Here is a 24461-nt window from a genome sequence, read left to right as displayed (position 1 = left end):
TGTTGACGATTCTTAAAATTTTATGCAACTGACAGCGGTCTATCTGCACACTGTGCCCGGGACATGGTGGCTATTTATAAGCTAAGGGAGTTAGATAGGGATGTCTATAGCCTGCTTATTTTCCAAGGCTAACTCCACACAAAAAAGTGGTGGATGAAAAAAAAAATCACCGTAAGCAACGGAAAAAAATTGCTCGCTTAATATTTTCAGCAGACCTCAGTAAAAATTAAGGAAAAGTCGAGTTTTGTACTGCAAACAACAGCTTTCATACTGCTTAGATCTGTTCTTAGGTCCCTTTTGGAAAGTTTTACAGATTCAATAAATCTTCATGAATTTGGTTGAAAATTTGCCTGAAGACTTTATTCAAGAGGTTAATCGAAATGGAGGGGTGGCACTGTGATTATGTAATACTCTTCAAAATGGTGAACATATCTAATCAATATGAAATCTGTTAATTACAGTTAAAATCGTTCTTTTTTTTTATTTTTTCTGGGATCTGTTTGAGAATATTAAGCAATGAATATTTTTACGTTGCTTATGATGAGATGAGGGGCATATTTTTGAAAATGGTAAACAGATCCAAAACTAATCTGTTACTTATGTCCTTTTGTAAAATTAAACTAGATTCTCCTCTGAGTAACAATAAGGCCGTTACAAACATTTAATAAAAATTATATCCTACTAATCCCGGAAAGGGGGAGATAAAAAAAAATAAATATTAAAATGTAAAAAATCAAAAAACTCCTCGGATTTGTTGAAGAATGTTTTAAAAATCCTTAAAACTTCCCGATTTTTTTTGTGGTTCCCTCAAATTATTATTTTAGAGCCAAAAAAATCCGTTCGGGGGGGGGGGGGAGACATAACTCTTTTTAAATATTAGTATCGATCTTATTCGACTCTAAAAATAATAAACAAAATAAATTTTCTCCGCGGATTTTTTGTATTCGTTTTTTGCATGCAAAAAAAAATCAATAAAAATTTCGTGGAAAAAAAAATTAAATTTCGTTTCGTTTCGTGAAATTTTGAATCGAATGGACCTCGATTTTGTTTCGTTTCGAAGTCTCGGAAGTAAATCTGAGTTTCGTTTCGAACCAACAATAGCATTTCTAATTTCGTTTCGTTTCGTCAGGAAAAATTATGCTATCGCGTACCATTAGTCTGCACCATTCACAATTTTCCACCACGCCGCCAAGTATTGAGCGCAGTATTCTCCGCTCAAACATTTCGAGAAATCGATATTCTTTTTACGTCCATGAATCATGTCCGTACAAGGCGACTGGGCGAATCAACTATGTGTACAGAGCTAGTTTTGTTCATGGCCAAAGGCTGTGAGACTTAAGCTGGCTACGCAAATCGTAGAATGTCCTAATTGCAGCCGCAACACGTCTTTTCATCTTGCGGCTAACGTCATTATCACATGTAACGAGTGTTCAAATATACATAAATTCGCCGACAACCTCAAATCGCATCCCATCCATTTCCACCTCGGGACCAACACCGTTTGGGCTGCCACGTTCTCTGCCAGCCACCAAGTACTTAGTTTTGACAGAGTTTATGATCAGTTCTATTCTTTCAGTCTCCCTTTTTAAAAGGCACAAAAGCCTCTTCCACTGCTTTGCGATCTACACCAATGACGTCGATGTCATCCGCAAAACCAAGGAGCACGTAAGACTTGTTGATGGTGTTTCCGTTTCTTTACACACCAGAGCGTTTCAAAACCGTATTTGTTGCTTGAGATAGAGCGTTGTAAAACCGTATTTGTTGCTTGGGAAAGCTTCTGAAAGAACAATGCAGCAATATTTAAGTGTTGATTCAATGCTATGGGAAATAAGGATTTCAGGATCACCTTTGAAATCTACTACATGATTTGTATTAATTATCTCAAATTTTTGAACATTTGAATAGGACAAGATTGGTTAAATTAAAGGCCGAAATTTTAATTTCCAGGGAAAGAAAAACTTCATAAGAAACTCTAAGAATTCAATTTACAACTGAAATTGATCTTCAATATGTTTATCCAGGGTTGAAAAGAATTGCAACGAATGGGTCGGGCAATAATTTCAGAAGATTTATTTCAAGTGAGATGGAATTTTTGAGCTCTTGATGTGATTTTATGAGTCTTGAAAACCGCTTGCTATTTTTTCCCTAAATTGATTCTATGACCCCTTTTCTAACAGCAGCTCAGCATTCATGAAACAAACAAACACGTAGAAAGGAGGATAATCATGAAAATGTAACGGTCTGGTGTGATATGGAGAAAACCGGAAAACTTCATTGTCTAATGGTTTGGACTTAAGTATTTCGATATATTTTTAGAATAGCTTGACATAGTCCAGGAGACCGCAGATATTATTCCATTCCCCCATGCTGTCCTTTATAATATTTATCATATGATTGTGATGTGTCTTAGGCGCAGGTAACTCAATATCTTGGTACACCCATCGAACGGATCGCAGATTTTTATACAGTTCGGCAAATCTTGCAAAATCTGATAAAAATGTTGACATGAACAAATTTGGTAGATTTTGATTTTGATTTCAGGAATGATTACACAGTCTTGAAGCGTTGGAACAAAATATTTAATAATCCGACGTTTCAACACCATCACAGTCACCGTGTCGAAACTTCGGATAGACAAAGATTTTGTTTCAATCCTTCAAGACTGCGTAGCTGTTCTTAAAATCGAAATCAAAATACACAGTCGATCGTTCAATAGTAGATTTTAATATTTAAAATCCTATCATTCATTATTATTTTAATAGTTTCTGTATATATTCTGTATATATTTTGTATTAAAACCTTGGAGAATCGTTTGAACATATTTACACAGAAGTTTTTTGGCAGTAAAATAAAATTTCCATGAATAATTACAAATTTTCCATGAAAAATAGGAAATTAAAGAAATTAGGGAATGAGCAACAAATAAATATAAACTTTTCACATATAATGCAAAAAAAAATCCAAAAAACAATACACAAAACCAATAAAATTATTAATAATTAATTTTGAGCGTCTTAGGGGAAAATGTTACACAGTTTGAAAAAATGTTGTCTTCCTATTTTGTTTTTACGTGTCTACACAAATACGTATTTCGTCCACTACTTATGGACATTTTCAGTGTGTTGTTTATCGATAAGTGTGTTGTAGTCGATAAACAACACACTGAAGATGTCCACAAGTAGTGGACGAAATACGTATTTGTGTAGACACGTAAAAACAAAATAATGAAGTAAAAGGAAGATAATTTTTTTTCAAACCGTGCAATAAAAGTAATAAAATTCTCCATGAACGCTTTTGAAGAAGGGGTCATCTATGGAAAATTACGGAAATTTTCACATTTTTGCCTTTCTCGTACAACAAAGTTGCACCGAAAATCTATAGGATTACTCTAAAAATAAAATTTTGATAGAAGGCCCGGAGACCCAAAGTGTTATATAACGATAAACTCAGCTCGACGAACCGAGGTGATGTCTGTATGTGTGTATGTATGACACACTTTTTGGAACTTGGCATTATCCGATTTTTTCGGTTATAGTTTCGTCGAGACTGCTGATGCCGATTTACCGAGGAGCTCACTTCCGCCAACACAGGATAGAGATCCGAGCTGAGCTCGTGGTAGACGACAGGCTGCGATATGTGATCGTTCATGTTGTTGACGCACAGGACGATTGTTGGATGAACTCCGGACCGACTCAGCCGAGTGGAGAAAATCCGGGCTTAGAATCGTATAGTGGCCTTCGAATCGTATAGAGGTCGTTGATCCACATGGTGACTTTACTATTGCCGCGACTGTTGCCTTAGGCTTTATGTTCGGCATTCATGTCACCGGCAATGATTTACTGTCCTTGTCTCCACGTAATTTTGACGACGTTACTTCAAAGGGTAGCCGATGAACCATCGCCAGCATTGGCTTCAGATAAGTAGTATGACGCGATTGGCGTGATTGTGCTGCTGTCACACAGTGGGCGACAGTTCATGTTGTAGCGAGGACCGATGGCCATACCACCTCCCATGATCGCCCGGACTAGTCTCACGATTCGAAAGTGCGGACTTATAACACTCACCTCCGGTTTTAGGTGCGTTTCAGTAAAAAACAAAATTTCGATCTCCTTCTCCTTGACGAAATCCGCCAGCTTGATGACGTTGATCAGGATCACCTTACACTCTGTCCCACATTAATTGGCACACCTCATTTTATTACTTATCTTAAAGTTTTTTTTTCTGTTTCACTGATTTTTACCAAATTTGTTATCTGGATTCAGGAATTAAATAAACAATGTTTAAAAAACTTTGGCCAGTCTTCTTCATTGGTATAATTATTTAAAAATTAATATGTGGAAAAAATAGTGTCCCACATTAGTAGGTACACTTAATAAAATGCGTTTTTATCTTGATTTCAATTCTTTTCACATGAGATGAAGCATCTAAACCATCGGAAAATAAATAATCATCGTTTCTATAATCATATAACGTGTTCAAATATAATTTGCTTGTATGCTAAGAAGTTTTTTGATACCGTTTGATTATTATTAGAAGCACTTGCCTTCAAACGCCTTAAATTACATTGACTTGACTCAAATTACATCTTTCATTTCATGGTTAATTCAAACAGTTCATAATTAAGATCTTCCTTGCTGGAAACCATAGAAAATATATTAGAATTATACCACTTGAACGTCACTTATTGAGGTTTATATCATTTTTGACATTTTTCTTGATCATCTTTCATAAACATGTAGGCGACCTTTACAACATGTTAAGGAAATGTTTTTATTACCCAAAACATTGAAAAGCTCGGGTACATTTGTTTTCTACTGAGAAGCAAACATCCTATTCATCAGGATTTCCTCAAGAAACCACTTTTTTATAAGAACCTTTTTAGCTGGAATATTAAAAAAGAACGATGTTTCCTTAAAATGGAGCATCTATTTTGATATTGATAACATATTTTGGCTTCAAAGTAAAGAAACGATGCATAAAATTGTGTATATAAAATAAAGCCAAGAAATTTTAGTGACCGATCAATATTAGCGGCAGTCTTAGATACCGCACCACCCTTATCCTTATTTGTCTGAAAATGAGCAGAATAGTTTTTTTCAGTTTGTTTATTTACTAGGCTCAGGTGTTCAATAAAAACTCTAAGGAGCCAAAGGAAATAATGTTATTATTATATAAAATGTAAAATACAATAAATAATACGAAGCGGAACTTGATCCGGAGCCCGAGCCGGAAAGATGCGCCCATCGCTGACTCGCCGGTGGATGAGACATTGCTTCCTTTATCGCTATAGCCACCTCTTCCAGTGTCCCGTCATCTTTTTTCCGACGAACCTTTTTCTCCGGATGTGCGTTATCATGAACTACCGACCGCTTCTGGTTTCCTGATTTCGGATTTTTTTTGAGGAACTTCGATGAAGCCCTCATCCGAGGTTTCCGATGATATTCGCTCTCCTTCGTTCCCAGATATTTCGCCAGCGTACGTAGTACACTAGAGGACAGAAGTCTCTCCGATGACCGATTCCGGCTACATCTATCGACGGAGGAATACTTGTTCCTACCTCCATATGTACACCTCGAACTCCAGTGCACAGATGTCCTAATCCTTAATCCGCGGGAGATGTTGCTTGTATAACGCAGTCCGAGCACATGCGATGGAGCACACATAATGGACTCACAATAAGATGAACTGGCAACGACAACAATAACGAATTATGGATATCTAAAAAAAATAGCACCAACAGTGCGCGAAATCTCGAAAATCTTAATATTCGACAGTAAACGAATAAGAATGGCGTATAAAACGGAACTGAGTAATGCTCTGATGAGTAAATAACTATTTTGTGTTGATAAAAACATGATTTACTTCAATAAAACAAGGATTTACGAGAAAAACTAATTTTTGTTCAAGTGTATGTTCTATTAATGTGTTCACATATTTATTTTTTAATAAATGAATAAATGGAGCAAGCTAGCCAAACTTTGCTAAACAATTTTAATTTAACCCTTGTATCCACACAGAAAATTTGGTGAAGATCGATGCTACAGAGAAAAAAATATCCTAAAAAATGGGATGTACCTATTAATGTGTAGCAGCCATTTTCAATAATGAACACTAAGAGATAAGACCTAGATGAAACTTTGTAACAGTACCATGAATAATGTTTTGAATTTCAAATAGAATTGTACAAAGTAGCACAGTAATGATGAATTTCCCAGTTGAACTACCCCTTGAATTCAAAAGCTCACTTTGAGTGTTTACCGATAATGTTCATTTTCTACACTCAATAATTCACTGAACTGAATGAGTTCCCGCTCAAATGTATGGCGCAAAATAACCGCCGTTCAAGCAATATACCTCAGCGACCATGTGCCAAGGCCCGGCCAATGACCTATCAGGATCGCTTTCAGGATTCGTTGACCCCCGGAATCATTTACAATCTTCGGGTGGGAGACAAGTAGATTGATCGTTTCCACTTGGAAGCTCGGGAAAAGGGAGGTCTTTACCCGCCGAATATGGATGTTGGTGTGGGTAGAGGCGATTTTTGACCTTCGCGAAATCACTTCGTGATTCGCGTAATTTCAACGACGATCATAGAATCTCGCGCTTTGATCTGAGGATCCAAGGACTTAGCTCGTTCACTTCGTTCTGGTCTACGGAAGAGGCAAGAGCAGTCCGGATTTTCTAAGTCGCGTCGTGGTGTGTTCTTGAAGTTAGTCAAACCGTAATCAAGTTTGTAGTGCATTCTGGTGGTTAGGTGGTTGTGTAGACTTGCGGATAAAGTGATTGTGGCAAGTTGCAAGGCCCGACATACCACCCACACAAATGGAGACTGCTTTTGACCCAGTTTACCTGCTACGAAGGACGTCCCGGTGGTACACGTGGACCGGAGAGGGCAGCGCACGTTTTTTCCCGCGCCCTTGGCAGGGCGGCAACAACCGGACCGGTTAGGAACCGGTAATCAAGTTTATTCATCCTTTCTCGTGAGTGACGGCGTGCAGAGCGTGACACGGTCGCGTAAAAAGTTTTTCCCCCGGCCGGATTCGAACCAGCGACCTTTGGATCGGGAGGCGCACACCGTAGCTCGACGCCACCGACGGCTGTACCCCGTCGAGCAGTCCACAATTTCGCGCCGGAGGCGTCATCGACAACGGCGACATCAATGAACGACGCGTGAACAATTTCGGAGTCCGTGGGAGAGACCAAGATGAATACACCACTAGGTGTTCCAATCTGCCAAATTCACGATTCAGCCATCTTGGATTTTAGTATGGGAGAGCCAGCCGGTTTGTTTATGTTTTGCACCGAAAATGAATTTTTCACCCCGCCTTCTTCTCGTCCATAAATTGAGCACATTGTAACACCTAGCTGTGTATTCATCTTGGGAGAGACCGCGCGTGACACGCGTGGCGCCAAAGCAGCAGTAGTGGAGAACCGCCGACGCACAGTGCTTCGAACGTATGGAACTACGGGACAAAAATCATAACTTACATTCTACACGTTTTAACTCAATGGTGTCTTTGGGAAAATGATTGTAAACTAGTTTTTCTACTATTTGCATTATTGACCTATGTTAAATTGATAATTGCATTAGTGGCGTAAACGCCAAATTTCATAACATATAATACGCTTCGTATAATCGAGATCATTTTGGGAAAATTGTCACTTATGATAAAAACTACTATTTGCGTAATTGACCTATGTTGAACAGATAATTGCATAAATGCCGTAAACGCCAGATTTTACGATATGCCTCAATTAACCAGGATCTTTTTACGAAAAATATGTGATATGATAATGTGATATGATAATGTGATATGATAACAGTTTTTATTACAACAATTGACTAATTTCCAATTGATCATCTCATAAGTGACGTAAACGCCAGCTCTCATGTTTTATACTATAGAATCAGAATATCCTTAGTAATGATTTGAGGGATTGTTTTTTAACGACGGTATCAGAAATCGTTGGAACTTGTTATATTTTTTTCCAAGTTTGCTTATTTGGTAGGCTCAGGCGTGTATAACTCTTTACGGAGCCATGGCTCTTTGTGATATGTACAACCATATCATCTTATTATGAAGTTAGTAACAGAGGGGTAGAAGGCAGCGTACTCGTGGTGACTGGGATCATCATCAGAATGAAGGAAATTTGCTGATATTTCGAATGGTTGATACGTCACCTATGAAATCATGGGCAGTAGAGCAACAAGCAGACTCTCATCTGAGCTCTCATCCTCCGAAAAGTTTCGTTTGTAAGTGCTATGTCCTATGCGTCCATCAAAACCCTATTTCCATACAAGTTTCACCGTCCTTGAGCTCTCTACCGAAAATTTCTGCATAATGCTTAGCGAGGTACAATTCATCAGGTCTTGCAAATTAACCTTAGCGGACGTTTCAGACGCGGAAACCTGTTTAGGAATGTTTTTTTTCCTTTTCCTTTTTCAACGCGTAAAGGCTAGGAATCATATTTGCATGCACCTTGTTGAAAGTACTTTGCAGCAGATTGTACTTTCTGTCGGATAAACTCAAGTCAATGTACAACGCCAGTACTTGTGTCGCTGTCAATACCTTTTCATGATTAGCGCTTGAGCTACTTGATATATTGGCCGCAAATGCTAGCTCCTCAGGTTCATTTTTATTGATAAGGTCTTCAACACGTAGTTTCTTGGTTTTATTCGAACATTCCTGAAACGGTTTTGAGGTCTACCCTTCGCGATGTTGAATGAAGACTCGGAAATTCCTTCAATATTTATTTTCGGATTGCGAGGAAGATTTACCAACGAATACAATCAGAGAGTTTTGCTTCTCGAATTTCTCGGATGATCGAAAGCTCTCTAACCATTTTTGATCAATTCTCAAACAAAAGATTTTGCAAAACTGCTTTAGTTCTTTCTCAAGTTCCTCGGAGAAATCTTCTGGATTATATAGGAATCTTCTGGAATCAGATAGAAACTACAACACACGAGATTTTCGTTAGGACGGATCAACGGAAAGCTATTGTTTGTCTATATCCATGTTATTGAGCGCAAGAGTATCACCTAGAAAATCGTTAACAGCTATTAATAGAGCAAATAAGAGCAGCTGGAATCACTTCCATTCTCTTAAGAATACTATAAGTGAGATCTGGTGCGATTTTCAGAGATGTGTTTTGATGTACTTTTTTTTAAAAGCTGTTTAAAGTTGTAGTTTATTTCTTCCTATATAACGTCATGCTCAAAACTTGGAAGCTTCACTTATCACATTGATCGAAATATGTCCCACTGAAACACATTTAATTGGATCTTACTTACTTGATTTTACGCTTTCCATATCGATTTTCACAATGAAAGGTACCGTTCGAAAACTTAGGCAATGAAAAAGATGCTTTTTACTAACAGGTGATAAATCATCCACTTTCAGCGTTAGAAATATTTACAAACACGAGTTGGTTTGATCAGCATAACTGAAACATATGTTAATATAATGGTCTACTTGATTCGACTAAATACGAGAGTCGATTTTTCCATTTTTGTCCAAGGGACACAGCACTGTGCGACGCCTCCAAGTTGGTATGCAATGAACAGAGTGAGTAACAAGCATGTTCCATTATTTTTCCCCATGCGCATGGCGAATGAAAGCCCCTAGCCTTAGCCAATCCGCTAGCGTGGCCGAGCCGATAGCCCTACCGTTCCTTCCGTACGCATCAGCGAGGTAGTTGGCTTATTCATAATCCAGAAAGAGTGAATACCGCACCATAGAGTGAACACCGCACCAGTTTAAGTCACACCGTCAATAGAAGTCGAGCAGTTAGACAGAGTATAGAGGGAAATGAATTTGTAGCTAGGCCTAGTTTTAAGAATCAAAATGTCGGTAAAGAAGATGAATAGAAGCAAATGAAATGAATTAATAAATGCATTTTCAGTACACGGTAGCTCAAAAGGTTTGAACTGATGGGAAGAATTTGAAGAGGTTAAGGAGGAGTATTTTCACATTTCGGTCGTTTTTTTAGGTTTCTTTTGGTTATTTTCTGGGGAGGTTGGCCCTTACTCCAACCAAGGATTCTCTCCATTCGAACGTGGCTTGTTCGGAGTGTATTGGTTTAAGTCTTCCAATTATGATTACAACCGCGAATATTGCTTCGTCGACTGGTGGAAATCACCTCTGTTCACACCAATTTCTCTATTTGCTAGACCTCATGGTCTAAAGGCATCCAATTTTCCCTGAACAGCCCACTTGTCTCCCCGCCCAATCTCTTTGGGAAAATCTCACCCTCCTGAAGGGTCTCACTAGGTCGGGCAACCTTCGATCAGGTTAATGGTCTCCTCCGGGAGTGGCGCTTCAGCCATTTCAACTTAAAACGGGAAACTCGTTAGGCTGGCAGGTTTCAACTTTCACTAAGTAGCGAGGTGCGAGATGGTCGAAGCCAGTTGCTCTGGGTTGTTGAGCGAAGCAGACTTTTCCGTGGGGAGTATTTCGTTGTTCGGTTGCTGACGGAATTCAATGGGAGGTAGTGGAGCCATTTACGAGTGGAGCTAAATATTGCACCAACCGCAACGGGGTGCTGGGATAGGAGGATAGTTGACCTCGTTGGACGTTAGAACTCGATTTTTCTTCGGAAAGGTTCTGGTTTAAGCATTCTTCCGAATTTCAGGAAACTTCACGAGTTTTGCAAATCGTCTTTAGTAGTGGCACGCTGTTTGACCCCATAGTTGGCGCCCTTGGAATCAGCCACCTCCATACTTTCTTATTAGTGGAAGGTGTGCGGAGGCCTCACATATTGCAGCGTAGCGTAGCGTAGCAGTTAATATAATTGATGATATTTGCGTTAGCCAGGTCATCAGTTTTAGGGAGGTGCAACAGCTCGCCTAGAACATACTACACCAACGCCTAATGGCGTGGTTTTACATGCTCAGAACCGAAATTACACTCCAGTTCTTCAATGCTGGGGGAGAACTAACCTAAATAATCCATGGTTATTATTGCTTTGCTAAGTATTCTACATATTTAAACAATTAACAAAAGTCAACTTTCCATTAAATCATAAAATTTAAAACAAACTTGATGCCGATACAACGAAATTAAATTTGCTAAATTGGATGATGCTTCTATAAAGCGGCATAACTTTCCGTTAACAAGTTCCGACTCTATCCCTGTCTTTTTATAGCTTGGCGCAACAAAGAGGTCAGTTAAAATATTCTACTCATTTCAAAAGATTTCCCTCCCACGCAGGATGGCCGATTAATTTAATGAGCTTGAACGTGCCTTTCCTATTCTGAATAGTTCCCCTCCTCTTGGATTCAATTCAACCCCTTCCACACATACGCAGTTTAACGTACGGGAACTTTACCGAAGGCAAATACAAGACTACTTCCAACTTCGTTTTATAGCGCCCATAGTGGCTCCTACCGTGCCGTGTGTAGAAACGCTTCCCGACGGCTATCGTCTTTTCTACTGCCACTGCAGGATGGCACAATTTAATTTCCAGGCTTAATGAAGGATGCAGACACTCCTTTTGTTATTTAATTTTCACATTCATGTATGTGGATTACACAAACGAGGAGTGATATGTGTGTTTGTGTAAGGATAAGGGTGCTCTCCACTCTTGATTGGAATGGGATGTTACTCTCGATTGTACCCATGTAGACCGGTGGACCCTTTCAGCTTGGAATAGTTTTACAGCAAAAAAAGTTTTAAACGCCTACATCACACAGTGGGACAGTATTACGATGAATTTGCCCATTTGTTATACAGAACTGAGAAATTTTGGTTTGAAATCTCAATGAGCCTCGATTGGGCACGGTGCAGTTTGATAAATATAACCAATGATCCTTTTTGACCATTTTCCCTACTGTGCAACGCCCCAATGCTTAACGAACCGCTCTGTCTCATCGATCAATAATCGCTATGCAGGCTTCCCTAACCGACAATCATGGTCACCAGATTAGGTTCATTCGGCTAACCATAAAATCGTCCATAAATTGTCGCAATCCGAGGCAGCTATACCGAGATGAAAGTATCCAACTCGTGGCTTGAAATACTGCGAATAGCCATAGGTTCGTGGGCGCCACGCGGTTGATCCAGCGAGAGGAGTCACAAAAATGCAATCGAATAACCAGCAACACACATAATCGCCAATTACACGTTGGTCAGTTTGGGGGCTTAGATAAACCAGTCTGGTGAAAATAAACACGGATCACACTTCATGAATAAAAAAAACTGCTTCAACCACTCTCGAACGCACCACTATAAAGTGCAACAATAATAAAATTGCGTTAACTCTGCCTCACATTCGGGGAAAAAAGATCGTTGCGTTGTCTGCCATTCCCACAGGATGAGTGGTTGGTCGGCCGCTTGGATAGGCGGTTTCTGCATGAGGATGCGAAAATTCGACAAAAAATGAAACGTGAGCCCCATCACCACCGCACCACACCGTCCGGGCAGAATTTAATCAAGCCCGCTGCCCAGTAAATCTGTCTCGTAATGTCATTTAATCCCACGGACCACAGATCGGTAATCCTTGGTGTTATTTTTATTTTCGCTGCGGAGTGCACGGGTGCATTGATGGGGCTGGGCAGCTTTTTAGTACTTTAGGGTTCATTTCCGTACGCAATGTGTTTGATATATCCCCGCGGGTCCTATCAAATGTGCGACACAGTTGATTACACCAATTGTTCATCTCATTATTTTGCCAATTGTTCGGAATCCATAATGCTTTAATTTGATGAATCAATGAATTCTTTCCAGGGTTCTAAAACTTATTGATTTCGGAATTTGGTCATTCTTTGATTTCTCTGCTGTACTCTGGATCACGTTTTGCGAAGTGTTTGTTTTTCTAATTGATTACTTGAAAAAAGGCTTTCGAGCTTCTTGAAGAGAGGTTTCTGAGCGTGCTGAAAGGAGGCTTCCGACGAGCCACTTAAACAAAGGCCTCTGAGTATATTGAAAGAGGACTTCCAAGCCCCTTGAATGAAGAATTCCGCGCCTCTTGAAAGAACAGTTTCGCGTCTCTTGAAAGGAGGCTTCCGAGCCTCTTGAAAGGAGGCTTCCGAGTCTTTCGGAAGGAGGTTTCCAAGCCTCTTGAAAGGAGGCTTCCGGGCCTCTTGAAAGAAGGCGTCCGAAACTCTTGAAAGGAGGCTTCCGAGCCTTTTGAAAGATGGCGTCCGAGACTCTTGAAAGGAGGCTTCTGAGCTTCTTGAAAGAAGGTTTGCGAGCCTCTTGAAAGGAGGCCTGAGCCTCTTGAAAGGAGGCTTCCTGAGCCTCTTGAAAGAAGGCTCTGGAGCCTCTTGAAAGGAGGCCTGGAGCCTCTTGAAAGGAGGCTTCCAGGCCTCTTGGAAAGGAGGCTTCTGAGCCTCTTGAAAGGAGGCTTCTGAGCCTCTTGAAAGGAGGCTCTGAGGCCTCTTGAAAGGAGGCTTCCTGAGCCTCTTGAAAGGAGGCTTCTGAGCCTCTTGAAAGGCGGCTTCCGGAGCCTCTTGAAAGGAGGCTTCCAGGCCTCTTGAAAGGAGGCTTGAGCCTCTTGAAAGGAGGCTCTGAGCCTCTTGAAAGCGGCTTCCGAGCCTCTTGAAAGGAGGCTTCCGAGCCTCTTGAAAGGAGGCTTCCGAGCCTCTTGAAAGGAGGCTTCCGAGCCTCTTGAAAGGAGGCTTCCGAGCCTCTTGAAAGGAGGCTTCCGAGCCTCTTGAAAGGAGACTAAATGTAATATTAACGCGTTTGCCCAAAAGTACACGCGGCGCTCCCCAGAGGAAACGACGCACCGCGCTTTTTGCTGCCCGTATACTCGATTCTTATAGAGAGATCACATTGCGGCGTTTCCTAGGGTGCGGTTGTTCTTTTCGAATGGGAAACGCCGCGTCGAATCTTGTGCAAATGCGCTTATGGAAACATTACAACAGCCGCGCGGTGTATCGTATTGACAGCACCCTACAATAAATTTCAAGGTATTCAACCGTTGTTGATGCCTTTCGCCATACTGACTTCAGAAAAAAATGCTCGAGAAAGGCACCACTACGGGTAGGTGGGTTAACCTGAAGTTAGTTCCGCCGCCGAGCGACTCTTTTTCATTTGGGTGCACCGACTCACGAGTGAATTGAAGCACCTATCCATTATAACGATACTCCCTCAAACTCCACCCGAGATATAAATGACCAACCGTCAACAAAAGAACTGGTTGGCCAAAAAAATTCCCGCTGACAATAACCCGCCAAGAGACGTTGTCGGTTACATGGCTGATAAATGTACGACACGATGTCACTTCTGAAGAGCCAAAAAAAAAGTAACGTTTTTGGCCTGTTCACATCAGAGGAGAGCCCGTTTTTGCTGCCCTGGATGCTGTCATCCACTGATTTTCCACGCTTTCGTTCTGACTCATGTCGTATCTTGTTTTTTTTTGTTTGCCATTCGCGCAATGTCGCCGTGCGGTGGCACGTCACACGTGTGAAGATGAGGTGATATTGGACACTTTTCCACATGCGTTTTCGAGTTCACTGTTCTCCATTTACAGAATCTCTTCTTTATTCCCTAATGGAGTTGGATAGCGTTGCATACGTGGAAAAAATATAGCCTGGAGCTGCGACCGGCAAACACATGACTGTCGGTACACGGGTGTGATCAATGGCTTCAAGCAGCCGTGTATTAATTCAATTGTAATTAATCATTTAAAATTCATTAAATTAGTCTTGTCCTACCAACTGACTTAAGTGACGATAAATGTTCGCCATCGATGACAAACCTGGAAGTGGGTCTTTTGCTCAATGTTGTAGCGAGGGCTGCTGGTGGACTAACATGGTAAGACACATTTAACACATTATCGTTCTAAATCCTAGAAGAGAACTCGTCCTTGACGATGTGTTAAGTGCAGCATATTGTGTACCCAGTTTGAATTGCGTTCACTTAAATGCATCCACATTGAATAAAACGATGCAGAGCAAGCAGTAAGGCAGACCTGAGGAAACTAGCAGGAATTGAATCTAACCATAACAGGAAACCGATAATGTAGTGACCGAGAAATGAAGAGCAGCAGAACGAGCAGCAAGACTTTCGGTGCCAAAACCAACCGCACTGCCACCGAAACACATATAGAGCGTGTGGGTGACGAGACTGCAGCCAGGATAAGCCAGGCAGTTTCATTGCGTAGGAATAATCGGCACACACGCATGCACAGATTTCACCCAGGCGGTCATATAATAGATCTCCCTCTAAATTATGGTCATATGAATTGTAGTGAATTATTTCTTCAGTAGCATATATGTTCGGTTCGTTCATATATACAACGCCGTGCTCAAATGCTCGGCCATCAAGAGTGGCAGACATCCCAGTTTGTCATACAACATTTGCTTGACCGGCTACCGACTGACAGACTGAACCCGACCGAGCTGGGGTGGGAACAACTACTGCAAGACCTCCCAGACAGCACTGATGCCGCGCTGTCCAAACATTAAATCTGTGTAAATGTTATTAATTATTTTTGAAAACCAGAAAGGCTATAAAACAAAACATTAGTGTTTATAATTTTGATGTGAGCATATAAGAGTAAACAACGGAGAGGGAGAGTATTGACTGGCATATTTTTCAACCTCCTGTTGAGTGCTTTCGGTGCAGTCATTGTGGCCTATATGAGGATGTTTACAAATCTGCTGTGTACAGGTTCATGGAACGAGGAAAAATGCAGTTTGATTCAGTGTCTCTTTCACCTTGCACCGACAACTGGGATATTTTCGTCTAGCAGCCTAGAGTTCACTGGACATTTTCGCAGTGACTGTCAAAGTCATAACTTAATCAAGTTACAATTTCTGGATTCGTCAATCATACGGCAAATATATTTTTTCTATGACCAGAGAAGACGAAAGTGAGTTCAAATAGTAATATTTCTCAAGCAGAAGCAGGTATCGAACTCTGACACATTTTTGGTGATTATATGGCTCAGGTGAACGTGAATTTATTTCCAAGGATGTTTCTTTCCATGTTTCTAACTCAGAATGACGAAGAGTTTTGTTTATTCATTCTAAGCTAGACCCAGTACCGTTTAATCATAGCTTGACAGGTATCCACTTGTCAGGTAGCACCGCCAGCATATCAACAGGTTCATCGTTTGGACATCTGTCGCCAATGGAGGTCAAGAGAATTGTTTCAATTGTGGCGAATGCTTTTATGTCCTCCGACTCAAAAGGGACATAGATGACTGGGCATGAGTTATTAGGAACCTCTCATTTGAGTAACGCCATTTCTAGAACTTTGCTGTGACCTTTCTCATAGATCGGGCTTATAAAGCTATCCAAAAAGCTGGTAGGCTGTTCTTCATCCTACCATATTTTCTTAATAATGTGGTGGACCGATTGAGGGAGCTATTCATTTCCGAGTTTGAGAAGTTCAACTGGGATCTCTAGCTGGTTTTCCCCACTTAAAGCCTTCTTTACCAACTCCTGGCAGCAATTTTCTCGTCCGTCACTCGTGAATAGCATATTTGAAAGCCTTAAATTAAACCGTCTAAGACGAATTAAGTACTGTCCATTTAATTCCACCAGTTAACTTTCGTTATCTTTGCAGATACGTATTTCGACCACAACTGTGTGGTCGTCTTCAGTGTCTTGTACTTGACTCGACTTACGAAATACGTATCTGCAAAGATAACGAAAATTAACTGGTGGAATTAAATGGACAGTACTTAATTCGTCTTAGACGGTTTAATACATTCCACTAAAAGAGCTTAATATATTTTTCTGAGCCTTAAATTTTTGGATTATTGTTGATATGAATGAATATTAAATTGTTCTGTGATGTTAATTAGTTGTTGTGATGCTTTTATGATTATTTTATATTGTTAATATGCTCAGTTTTTTAAAATGTTTATGTTGTTCAATTCCTTAATGTTTCCATAATAATTATGATCAGGGCCGGCAGTCTTCGAGGGTCCCCAAATGTACGAAAAATGTTGATTTTGGCACATAAGGTTTTATGGGCGCCCGGGGCCATGACACCACAACCCCGGACCAGTCTGTACATAACAATCTCTACACCGTGTGCCGGGCACTCTCCGTAGGCTCCATCAAGGCTGTCTTAGAACGCGTCCTTCACGTCATCAGGCTTATCGTTCGTTGGGCCATAGATACTGATCAGGCTGTAGTTGAAAAATGTACCCTTCATTCTTATCACGCAGAAGCGGTCGCTTCAAGTTGTGGTAAGTCACCCCGGAGTAAGTGAAAACAAGGGGTAGGTGGGTACTATGGCTGTCGATGAATCACAGAACGTTGTTAATGGAAACAATGTTCTAGAAAGATGAAGCAGAACTATCAACGAATTCACCCGACACAAAAATATTTGGAATCAAAACCATTTGCTGCACCATACTTATGCTATTGCTTGATCATGACTTTATACTACCGGGAAAAGCTATTATGTTTATGTTAGTTCAATGGATTTCCATCAAAATAATCGTTTCTAAATTTATCATTGATGTGGAAAGTAAAATTTTTGAACAATTTAACAATTGTTTTTCTTGATTGATGACTTGTGAGGGAAGTCAGATTTTTACTTTTTTTTTGGAAAAGATGTTTAATTTTGATATACATAGTTAAGTTTGTCATTTTAAGGTGTTTTTATGAGATATTGCGTAAAAAGATTCAACTCCCATTGGAAACCTACACTATGAGTGATTTCAAATCCCACCGGCAGTTGCATCTTTTTTCGCAATATTTCATAAAAAATCGCGGCAAACTTAACTATGTGTATCAAAATTAAACATCTTTAATAATTGTGTGATATCGAAAACGATTCAAAAGTTTTAAATAAAACACAATCAGTAAATTTTCACTAGCGCTTGAGTTTTAGCATACATGGGGCAAGTGGAACATATCTGAACAACATTTTCGATAGAGCCATTTTGACTATTTTAGATTGTTGTTTAATGAAAAATAACTTCGACACTCATATATCATTGGGATCTGAATCAGATGCAGTTTTATATCTTTGGTTGTTAAAAATTGTTGTTAAAAAGTATTGTACAGGTAACCACCAAATCTGAAAATTATTTCCCACAAGACAAAGAGCAATGGTTATAACTATTCAATATTTTTCCATTTACAGCGCAATTAATCTATTTATTCTTCAACACGCCAACAGGTTTTGTCTTGTGTTTTGTTATTTTCAAACATTGAATCAGATTTACATATTTTCTTGACGATCCCTCCCCAGGCCATCTGCGAGTTGTGGCGCCTGCCTAGGATGTGGTGGGGTTTGACAGTGGGCCCTGTTAAACCTCTATAAAAAGCTGCATGAATCCGCAAGTAGGCTCCGCCAAAGCGACCGTGTGCCGCTCAAAGCGCACAAGCCCAAGTCCTGGTGTTAGGTGGGACGCTAAACAGCCCTGACACGACGGCCCTCCGACGAGACAGAAGGTTTGCGCAGGCCCAATAAGCCGCCTTTAAAAACAACTATTACGAACGGCATAGAAGATAATACAAATCTTGATATCCTCATGATATTTTAGTGCAAAATATTGATATTGTCGTTTGATCTTTTATCTATTATATCAATCATGTCCATATCTCATTTTACTATCTTATCAACATTTGACGTTATTGAGCTATTTTTGTCTACTCGGGTTCTACCAATGCTGTGGCACCACCAACGAGCTGGGAACCTGCTTCATAGTGCTGGGTGAGATGTGCCAACGTATGTTTGGGTGGCAGCCAATCAACGCAAGGATGTGCAAGACCCGACGATGAGAATGAAGCGTTCTACGCACAGCTGGAGCAGACATACGATGGATGCCCACTGCAGGAAGTCAAAATCGTCATCGGTGACATGAACGCACAGGTAGGAAGGGAGGAGATGTATAGACCGGTCATCGCCCCGGATAGTCTGCACACCGTAAACTTCGCAGCCTCCCGCGGAATGGTAGTCCGAAGCACCTTCTTTCCCCGCAAAAATATTCACAAGGCCACATGGAGATCATTTAACCAAGAAATGGAAAACCAGATCGACCACATTCTAATCGACGGTAAATTCTTCTCCGACATCACGAATGTCCGCACTTACCGCAGTGCGAATATTGAATCCGACCACTACCTCGTTGCAGTATGCCTGCTTTCAAAGCTCTCGATATCGACGGTGCACAACACGCATCGAAGTCGGACGCCGCGGCTTAACATTGGGCAGCTACAAGACGGTTGACTAGCCCAAGAATACGTGCAGCAGCTGGAAGCGCAGCAGCAACGGAAGAGCAGCTGAGCGCAGCGTCTCTTGAAGATGGCTGGAGAGATATTCGATCCGCCATTGGTAGCACCGCAACCGCTGAACTTGGCACGGTGCCCCCAGATCAGAGAAACGACTGGTATGACGGCGTATATTTTTTCACGAGCTCATTGCGTTAAATCGGTTTATTTGCTTTCGACCAATAGGGGGCTGGGGGTAATATGGAAGGAGGAAACGAAAACGTCGAAATATTGGGGACCTTAAATAGAAGCACTACTATGGCTTGAAGTCAATTTTTGTGGAAAACCTCGATTTAAAAGTATGCGGGTGAAATGGACATAGTGTGTGGGTAAACGAACATGTTAAGAAATTAAGCTTAAAACCGGTGAATTTAGTTGAATTGTATGCATAGGCTAAGCATCTTTAAAATGAGTCTCTTTAAATAAAAATGTTGAATTATAATTAATATAATGGGAACTTACAATGATTTTACTAGAAAAGCATGTAACATCAATAAAAAATCACTTAAAAATGCAATTTGTCTGAACAAAACTAGGAAATTCGAATTTCCTAATGAATGCTTGGTGTTTTCGAAGGTAAACAATACAAACTTTTCAAAATAAAATTTTGTTGAAAAATATGTATATACTTCGTATGGTCCATATTACCCACACCAGAACGTGTCCGTTTTACCCCACCATGATCCAATTTCTTAAAAAATTCTCAAAACATCGTATTTTGAGATAAATCATCAATTCAACCCGCACACAATCTTTGAATAGACTAAGTTTGAGATCCTCGAGGATCCTGCGGATTAGTTTTGTAGATTTATATTTTAAAGACTTAAATACTGCATTATATCACCATAGCATTTCAGCCATAGTGTACATTAAATCTTAAAAAAACAGAATAGTTTTCATTATTTGAAAGTAGTAAAACATGTTACACTCATAATTTGAAACAAGCAATAAGATCCACTTGACAGAGTGTTAAATTTGTAACGATTTAGCTCAAACGGGACCCCTGTCCGTTTAACCACCCTATCCATTTTACCCACACCTCCCCTTCATCTAAACGACTCTCGTTGGTTCCTCCAGTATCAAATATATATGAATCGTGTATAGCAGTATAACTTCGACTCACACAATCTTCCCAACTCCGTTCAACTTGATGGCGGACAAGAACGTAGATAAGCATAGTGCCAATTCAACTAACATCACCCTTTGCTATCTCTATTACCCTTCTACTTGTGATTATATGATAATTATCACATTCACATAATACAAGGCGTGGATTCTGATGGTCTTCTATCACTGCTTCTCTGATCTGGTGTATAGTCCAGTTGGCAAGCGCGTCAATCTAAAAGTGCTAGCCTTGGTGGTGGGCTCAGGTTCAATTCTCGTCTTCGGCTATTTTTTTTGTAACCAAATAAGGTTGGCGAAGTATATAAAAAAACGTTCCTTGACGAAAGTTTAAAAAATGCTCTATCTGCAGACACAACCACATACATAGTTCTTTTTTTCTTGTGACCAGAGACCCAATGCAATGGCTTGCTATATTGATTTATCTTAATGTAATCAAGGCATAAAATTTATGCAAGATTCTCATAAAATCATGCATTCTTTGGTTGGGTGAAGATTTGGATCTTTTTTCGAATCTTTCTTTTGGCGTACTCTGGGCAAACAATAATTTTTGTTACCCATTCTCACGGACATGAGTGGCCTCCGAAGGACTTCCGTAATAAAACCCACCAAAGAAACGCACTCTAGAAGAACAAATGAACTTGACCTATTCTCATGGGTTGGCCACCGGAGGTCCTCAGGCAGGTTCAGGACGTATCAGAAGAGTGCAAGAGACATACATACTAGAAGAGTGATTTTTTTTTACTTTTTGCTGTCGTATTTTATGAAACAAATGATTGACGTGGCCCATTGTCCGAGACCTGAGTACTCACTGGAGGATCTCAAACGTCCTTAAAAGCGGTCAATTAATGAAACTTGCAATTAGAAAAAAAAAAATCTCTACATTATCGTTCTGTGAGTAACGAATGATTGTAATCCATTTTCATGGACTTGAGCGGTTCGCTTTTTTCTATGATGAGTTCCATAAATTGACCACGACCTATTATTCGGGGTTTCGATTACTCAGTCTTTTCCCAGCGGTTTCCCATGGCTTGACAAAAAAAAAACGTTTTATTGCTTTTTATTGTTTTTTTTTTGTTGAAACATTTGAAAGCAGATGTAAACAAATTAATTACAAAGGGGTCAGTTTTTGTTTTGTTTTTTAGTTCCATGAAAAAAACAAAATAGCTGATATGAGCTGTGATTAAAACGTGTATTGTAATGTAATATGTAATGAGAAACACTGGACTAAAGATCATACTGTCATACTAGACAGCCAAATAGGCAGTTGTACCATGTTCGCACGTCATATGCAGTGTTCACATTTCCGATGCATATCGTCCTCGTGATTGAACACCATATCTGTCATGTTTGTCGATGAATGTGGCAAAATATCATAGCATCACTTAGTGTTACGAAAATTCCACTCCGTCTGGCTGCATGCTGTTCTACATGCATAGGATGCTGCTGGAAAATTGCAACGGGGAACGCATCTATTTGGAAATGCTTCTCCGAAACTGTGGAATGTGCGAACGAAACACGTTGTGCAAATATTTCACTTCATCCAGAAATTCGCCCTTGTCATGAGTATGAACAGTGATGTTGTGAATTATTGCTCATGAATAGTGGATGTTATCTGCAATGGATAAGTTTGTCAAATTTTACCTAAAATTACGATAGGGTAAATGTTCGATTTTGGACCCCTAGAGAAAGTGCTCACGAATATATGCTCATATCTATATCAATTTCATTTTACTGAAATGAAAATATATTTAAAAAAAATGTAAATTTGGATAGTGTAACATATTTCGGACTCCACCAATTCAATCTAATTAACTCAAAGCAAAGTCTTACAAAGCATGCTTTAGTGAGAAGAATCCTTCGTTTTGAATTTACAATTTCGACACGAACTTATTGTGTGCATTCTGAGGTTTTCAGAGATGCATGCTGACGAATTGTAACGCTTGCCTTCTCAAACAAACTGATTTCAGTGAACCTTCATCTAAATATCATTATTTTGGTGCAGAAAAAAGCTAGTCAAACAAATGCAGGGCAATCTTGTATACTTGATGCCAGCAAGGGAATAAGCAGCTGCATTGATTTAAGTAAAAAAATCGAGAACATGTCGCAAGGAGGGTCCAAATCAAGTTGGCTACCCTACTTCTGTATCCAAGTTATGTCTTAGAAACCATTAGGCTTATTTGGGACTATGAAAGCTTGTTATTTTCAGATAATTTAATATATTTATGTCCATATCGCTCAATAAAGAATCATTTTTTTGACACTCTTTCATATCTCGTGTTAAGGTCCACAGTACTCCATTATTTCCAAATTATGAGTGGAACGTTTGTTATTTCTATTTTATGATTCATACTGCTTGTCGAATGGATAACTATTCGATAACTAATTTTAGTTTATTTCTTTTCACAGGTACTCGATGGAATTAAGATAAATTGGTTGAGTTGAGGATTGGATTCTAACCTGTATATACCAGTGGAGATATACAGCAGAGTCGAGAAAAAAACAAAGCAACATCCGCAGACGTGATAATAGTATAAATCAAACGGATAGGATATTAAAAATGCATTTAACTGCGAACAGTACGACGACAAACAGCGGTAGCACAAACGGCAATACAGTCGGTAGCAATAACAATGGTAGTGGAAGCGGTGGTGGAAGTAGTGGGGGTGGGAGTGCCGGTACCAATAGCAGTAGCAACAACAACAACAACAGCAGTAGTGGCAATAACAACAACAACAGTAGCAGCAACAATGGCGCAGCAGCTGGAGAAAATGGTCCACCGTCGGCCGCCAGCATACTGCAGGACACCTACACAAAGATGACGTCCGATATACTGGCCGAACGGACGCTGGGCGATTTTCTCTCCGAGCATCCGGGCGAACTGATTCGAACCGGGAGTCCTCTGTTTGTTTGCACGGTGCTGCCACCGCACTGGCGATCGAATAAAACACTTCCGGTTGCGTTCAAGGTCGTCGCGCTCGGGGACGTCGGCGACGGCACAATGGTGACGGTTCGGGCCGGTAATGACGAAAATTACTGCGCCGAACTGCGAAACTGCACAGCTGTGATGAAAAACCAAGTGGCCAAATTCAACGATCTCCGGTTCGTGGGGAGAAGCGGACGAGGTAAGATTCTTTGTGCATTTTGCGATGACAATCTGATTACAAGCTGCTCATTTTCACCCTCAATTTCCTGTATTTAATTAACTGAATGTCGCGAAAATCGACCCTTCACGCAAAAAGTCCAGACAACCAGCTTGCGACGGTTCTTTTTTCCCACGACAATAATCAATGACCTGCCTCAAGTATCTGCTTTCAAGAAGCCCCGGGGAAAAACTGCTGTCTTCCTTTTTCTTCACCCTTGGCGTTTTTATTCCCTCTCATTTTGTCAACGCGAAGGAAACGCACTGGGAGATTTTTCTTTTTTCCACTTCCTGTCCCAAATCGCGCCTGCCGGTGTGGCGCCAGGCAACGTGATTTAGGACTTCCAACTGGTTGCTGCTGTTTCTTCTGCGAGGGATATCATGCCAGGCTCTTCTTCTTATATACTTTCAAGGGACCAGGCGGGGATATCGGCAGAAGGAGATGTCTCATTCCTCACATTTTTTCGCATTACGAGACTTTTGAAAGTGATGTGAATGCTGGTGAGGAAGGGATGTTTTTCACGCAAAATCAGCTGTTGATGAAAATAAAATTCCTGCATGGAAAAGGCACGAACTGTTGTTACGAGATCATGATGAATTTCTCAATCTTTAAACACTGTCTCGCTTCAAATTAAGTAACTGACAGAAATAATTCTAAGCAATATCTGATGCAATTGAAAGAAACATTTTGACCAATAAATATCGGCGAAATAAATTTGAAGAAATTTAGTGATCCTATACAACAGTAGTTTGACCTCTAGCTGGTTTATTTATTTATTTTTTTAATTTATTTCTAACGTTTTTGCCTTTCTCGTACTATAAAACCTCTTTGAACGCTCCCTTCTTTTGCGCTCCCTCTGTATTACGCCTCTTCTTTCACGCTTGAAATTCCAAATAACGATTCCTTTTTTAAGCTCCTAATTCGAAATAACCATCCCTCTTTTTACGCCCTATAAGAGCGTAACACCGTAACACACCACGCAAAGGTGTCTACCCAGCGTAACGGGGGAAGAA

General features: G+C 40.2%; 1 protein-coding gene across 4 annotated transcripts in view; it reads left to right on the top strand.

The window, feature by feature from the left end:
* Nucleotides 1-24461, top strand: part of LOC134205554 (uncharacterized) — a 189413-nt gene that overhangs the window by 64149 nt on the left and 100803 nt on the right. For all 4 annotated transcript variants that reach the window (XM_062680883.1, XM_062680884.1, XM_062680885.1 and 1 more), the window contains exon 2: nucleotides 22715-23430. In XM_062680883.1, coding sequence (XP_062536867.1) covers nucleotides 22866-23430 — 565 coding nt within the window. In that variant the 5' untranslated portion in view covers nucleotides 22715-22865. The remainder of the gene's footprint in view (nucleotides 1-22714; nucleotides 23431-24461) is intronic.

Source organism: Armigeres subalbatus, chromosome 1 (assembly GCF_024139115.2).
Source record: "Armigeres subalbatus isolate Guangzhou_Male chromosome 1, GZ_Asu_2, whole genome shotgun sequence".
Lineage (NCBI taxonomy): Eukaryota > Metazoa > Arthropoda > Insecta > Diptera > Culicidae > Armigeres > Armigeres subalbatus.
This window is presented reverse-complemented; position numbering and strand designations above follow the sequence as displayed.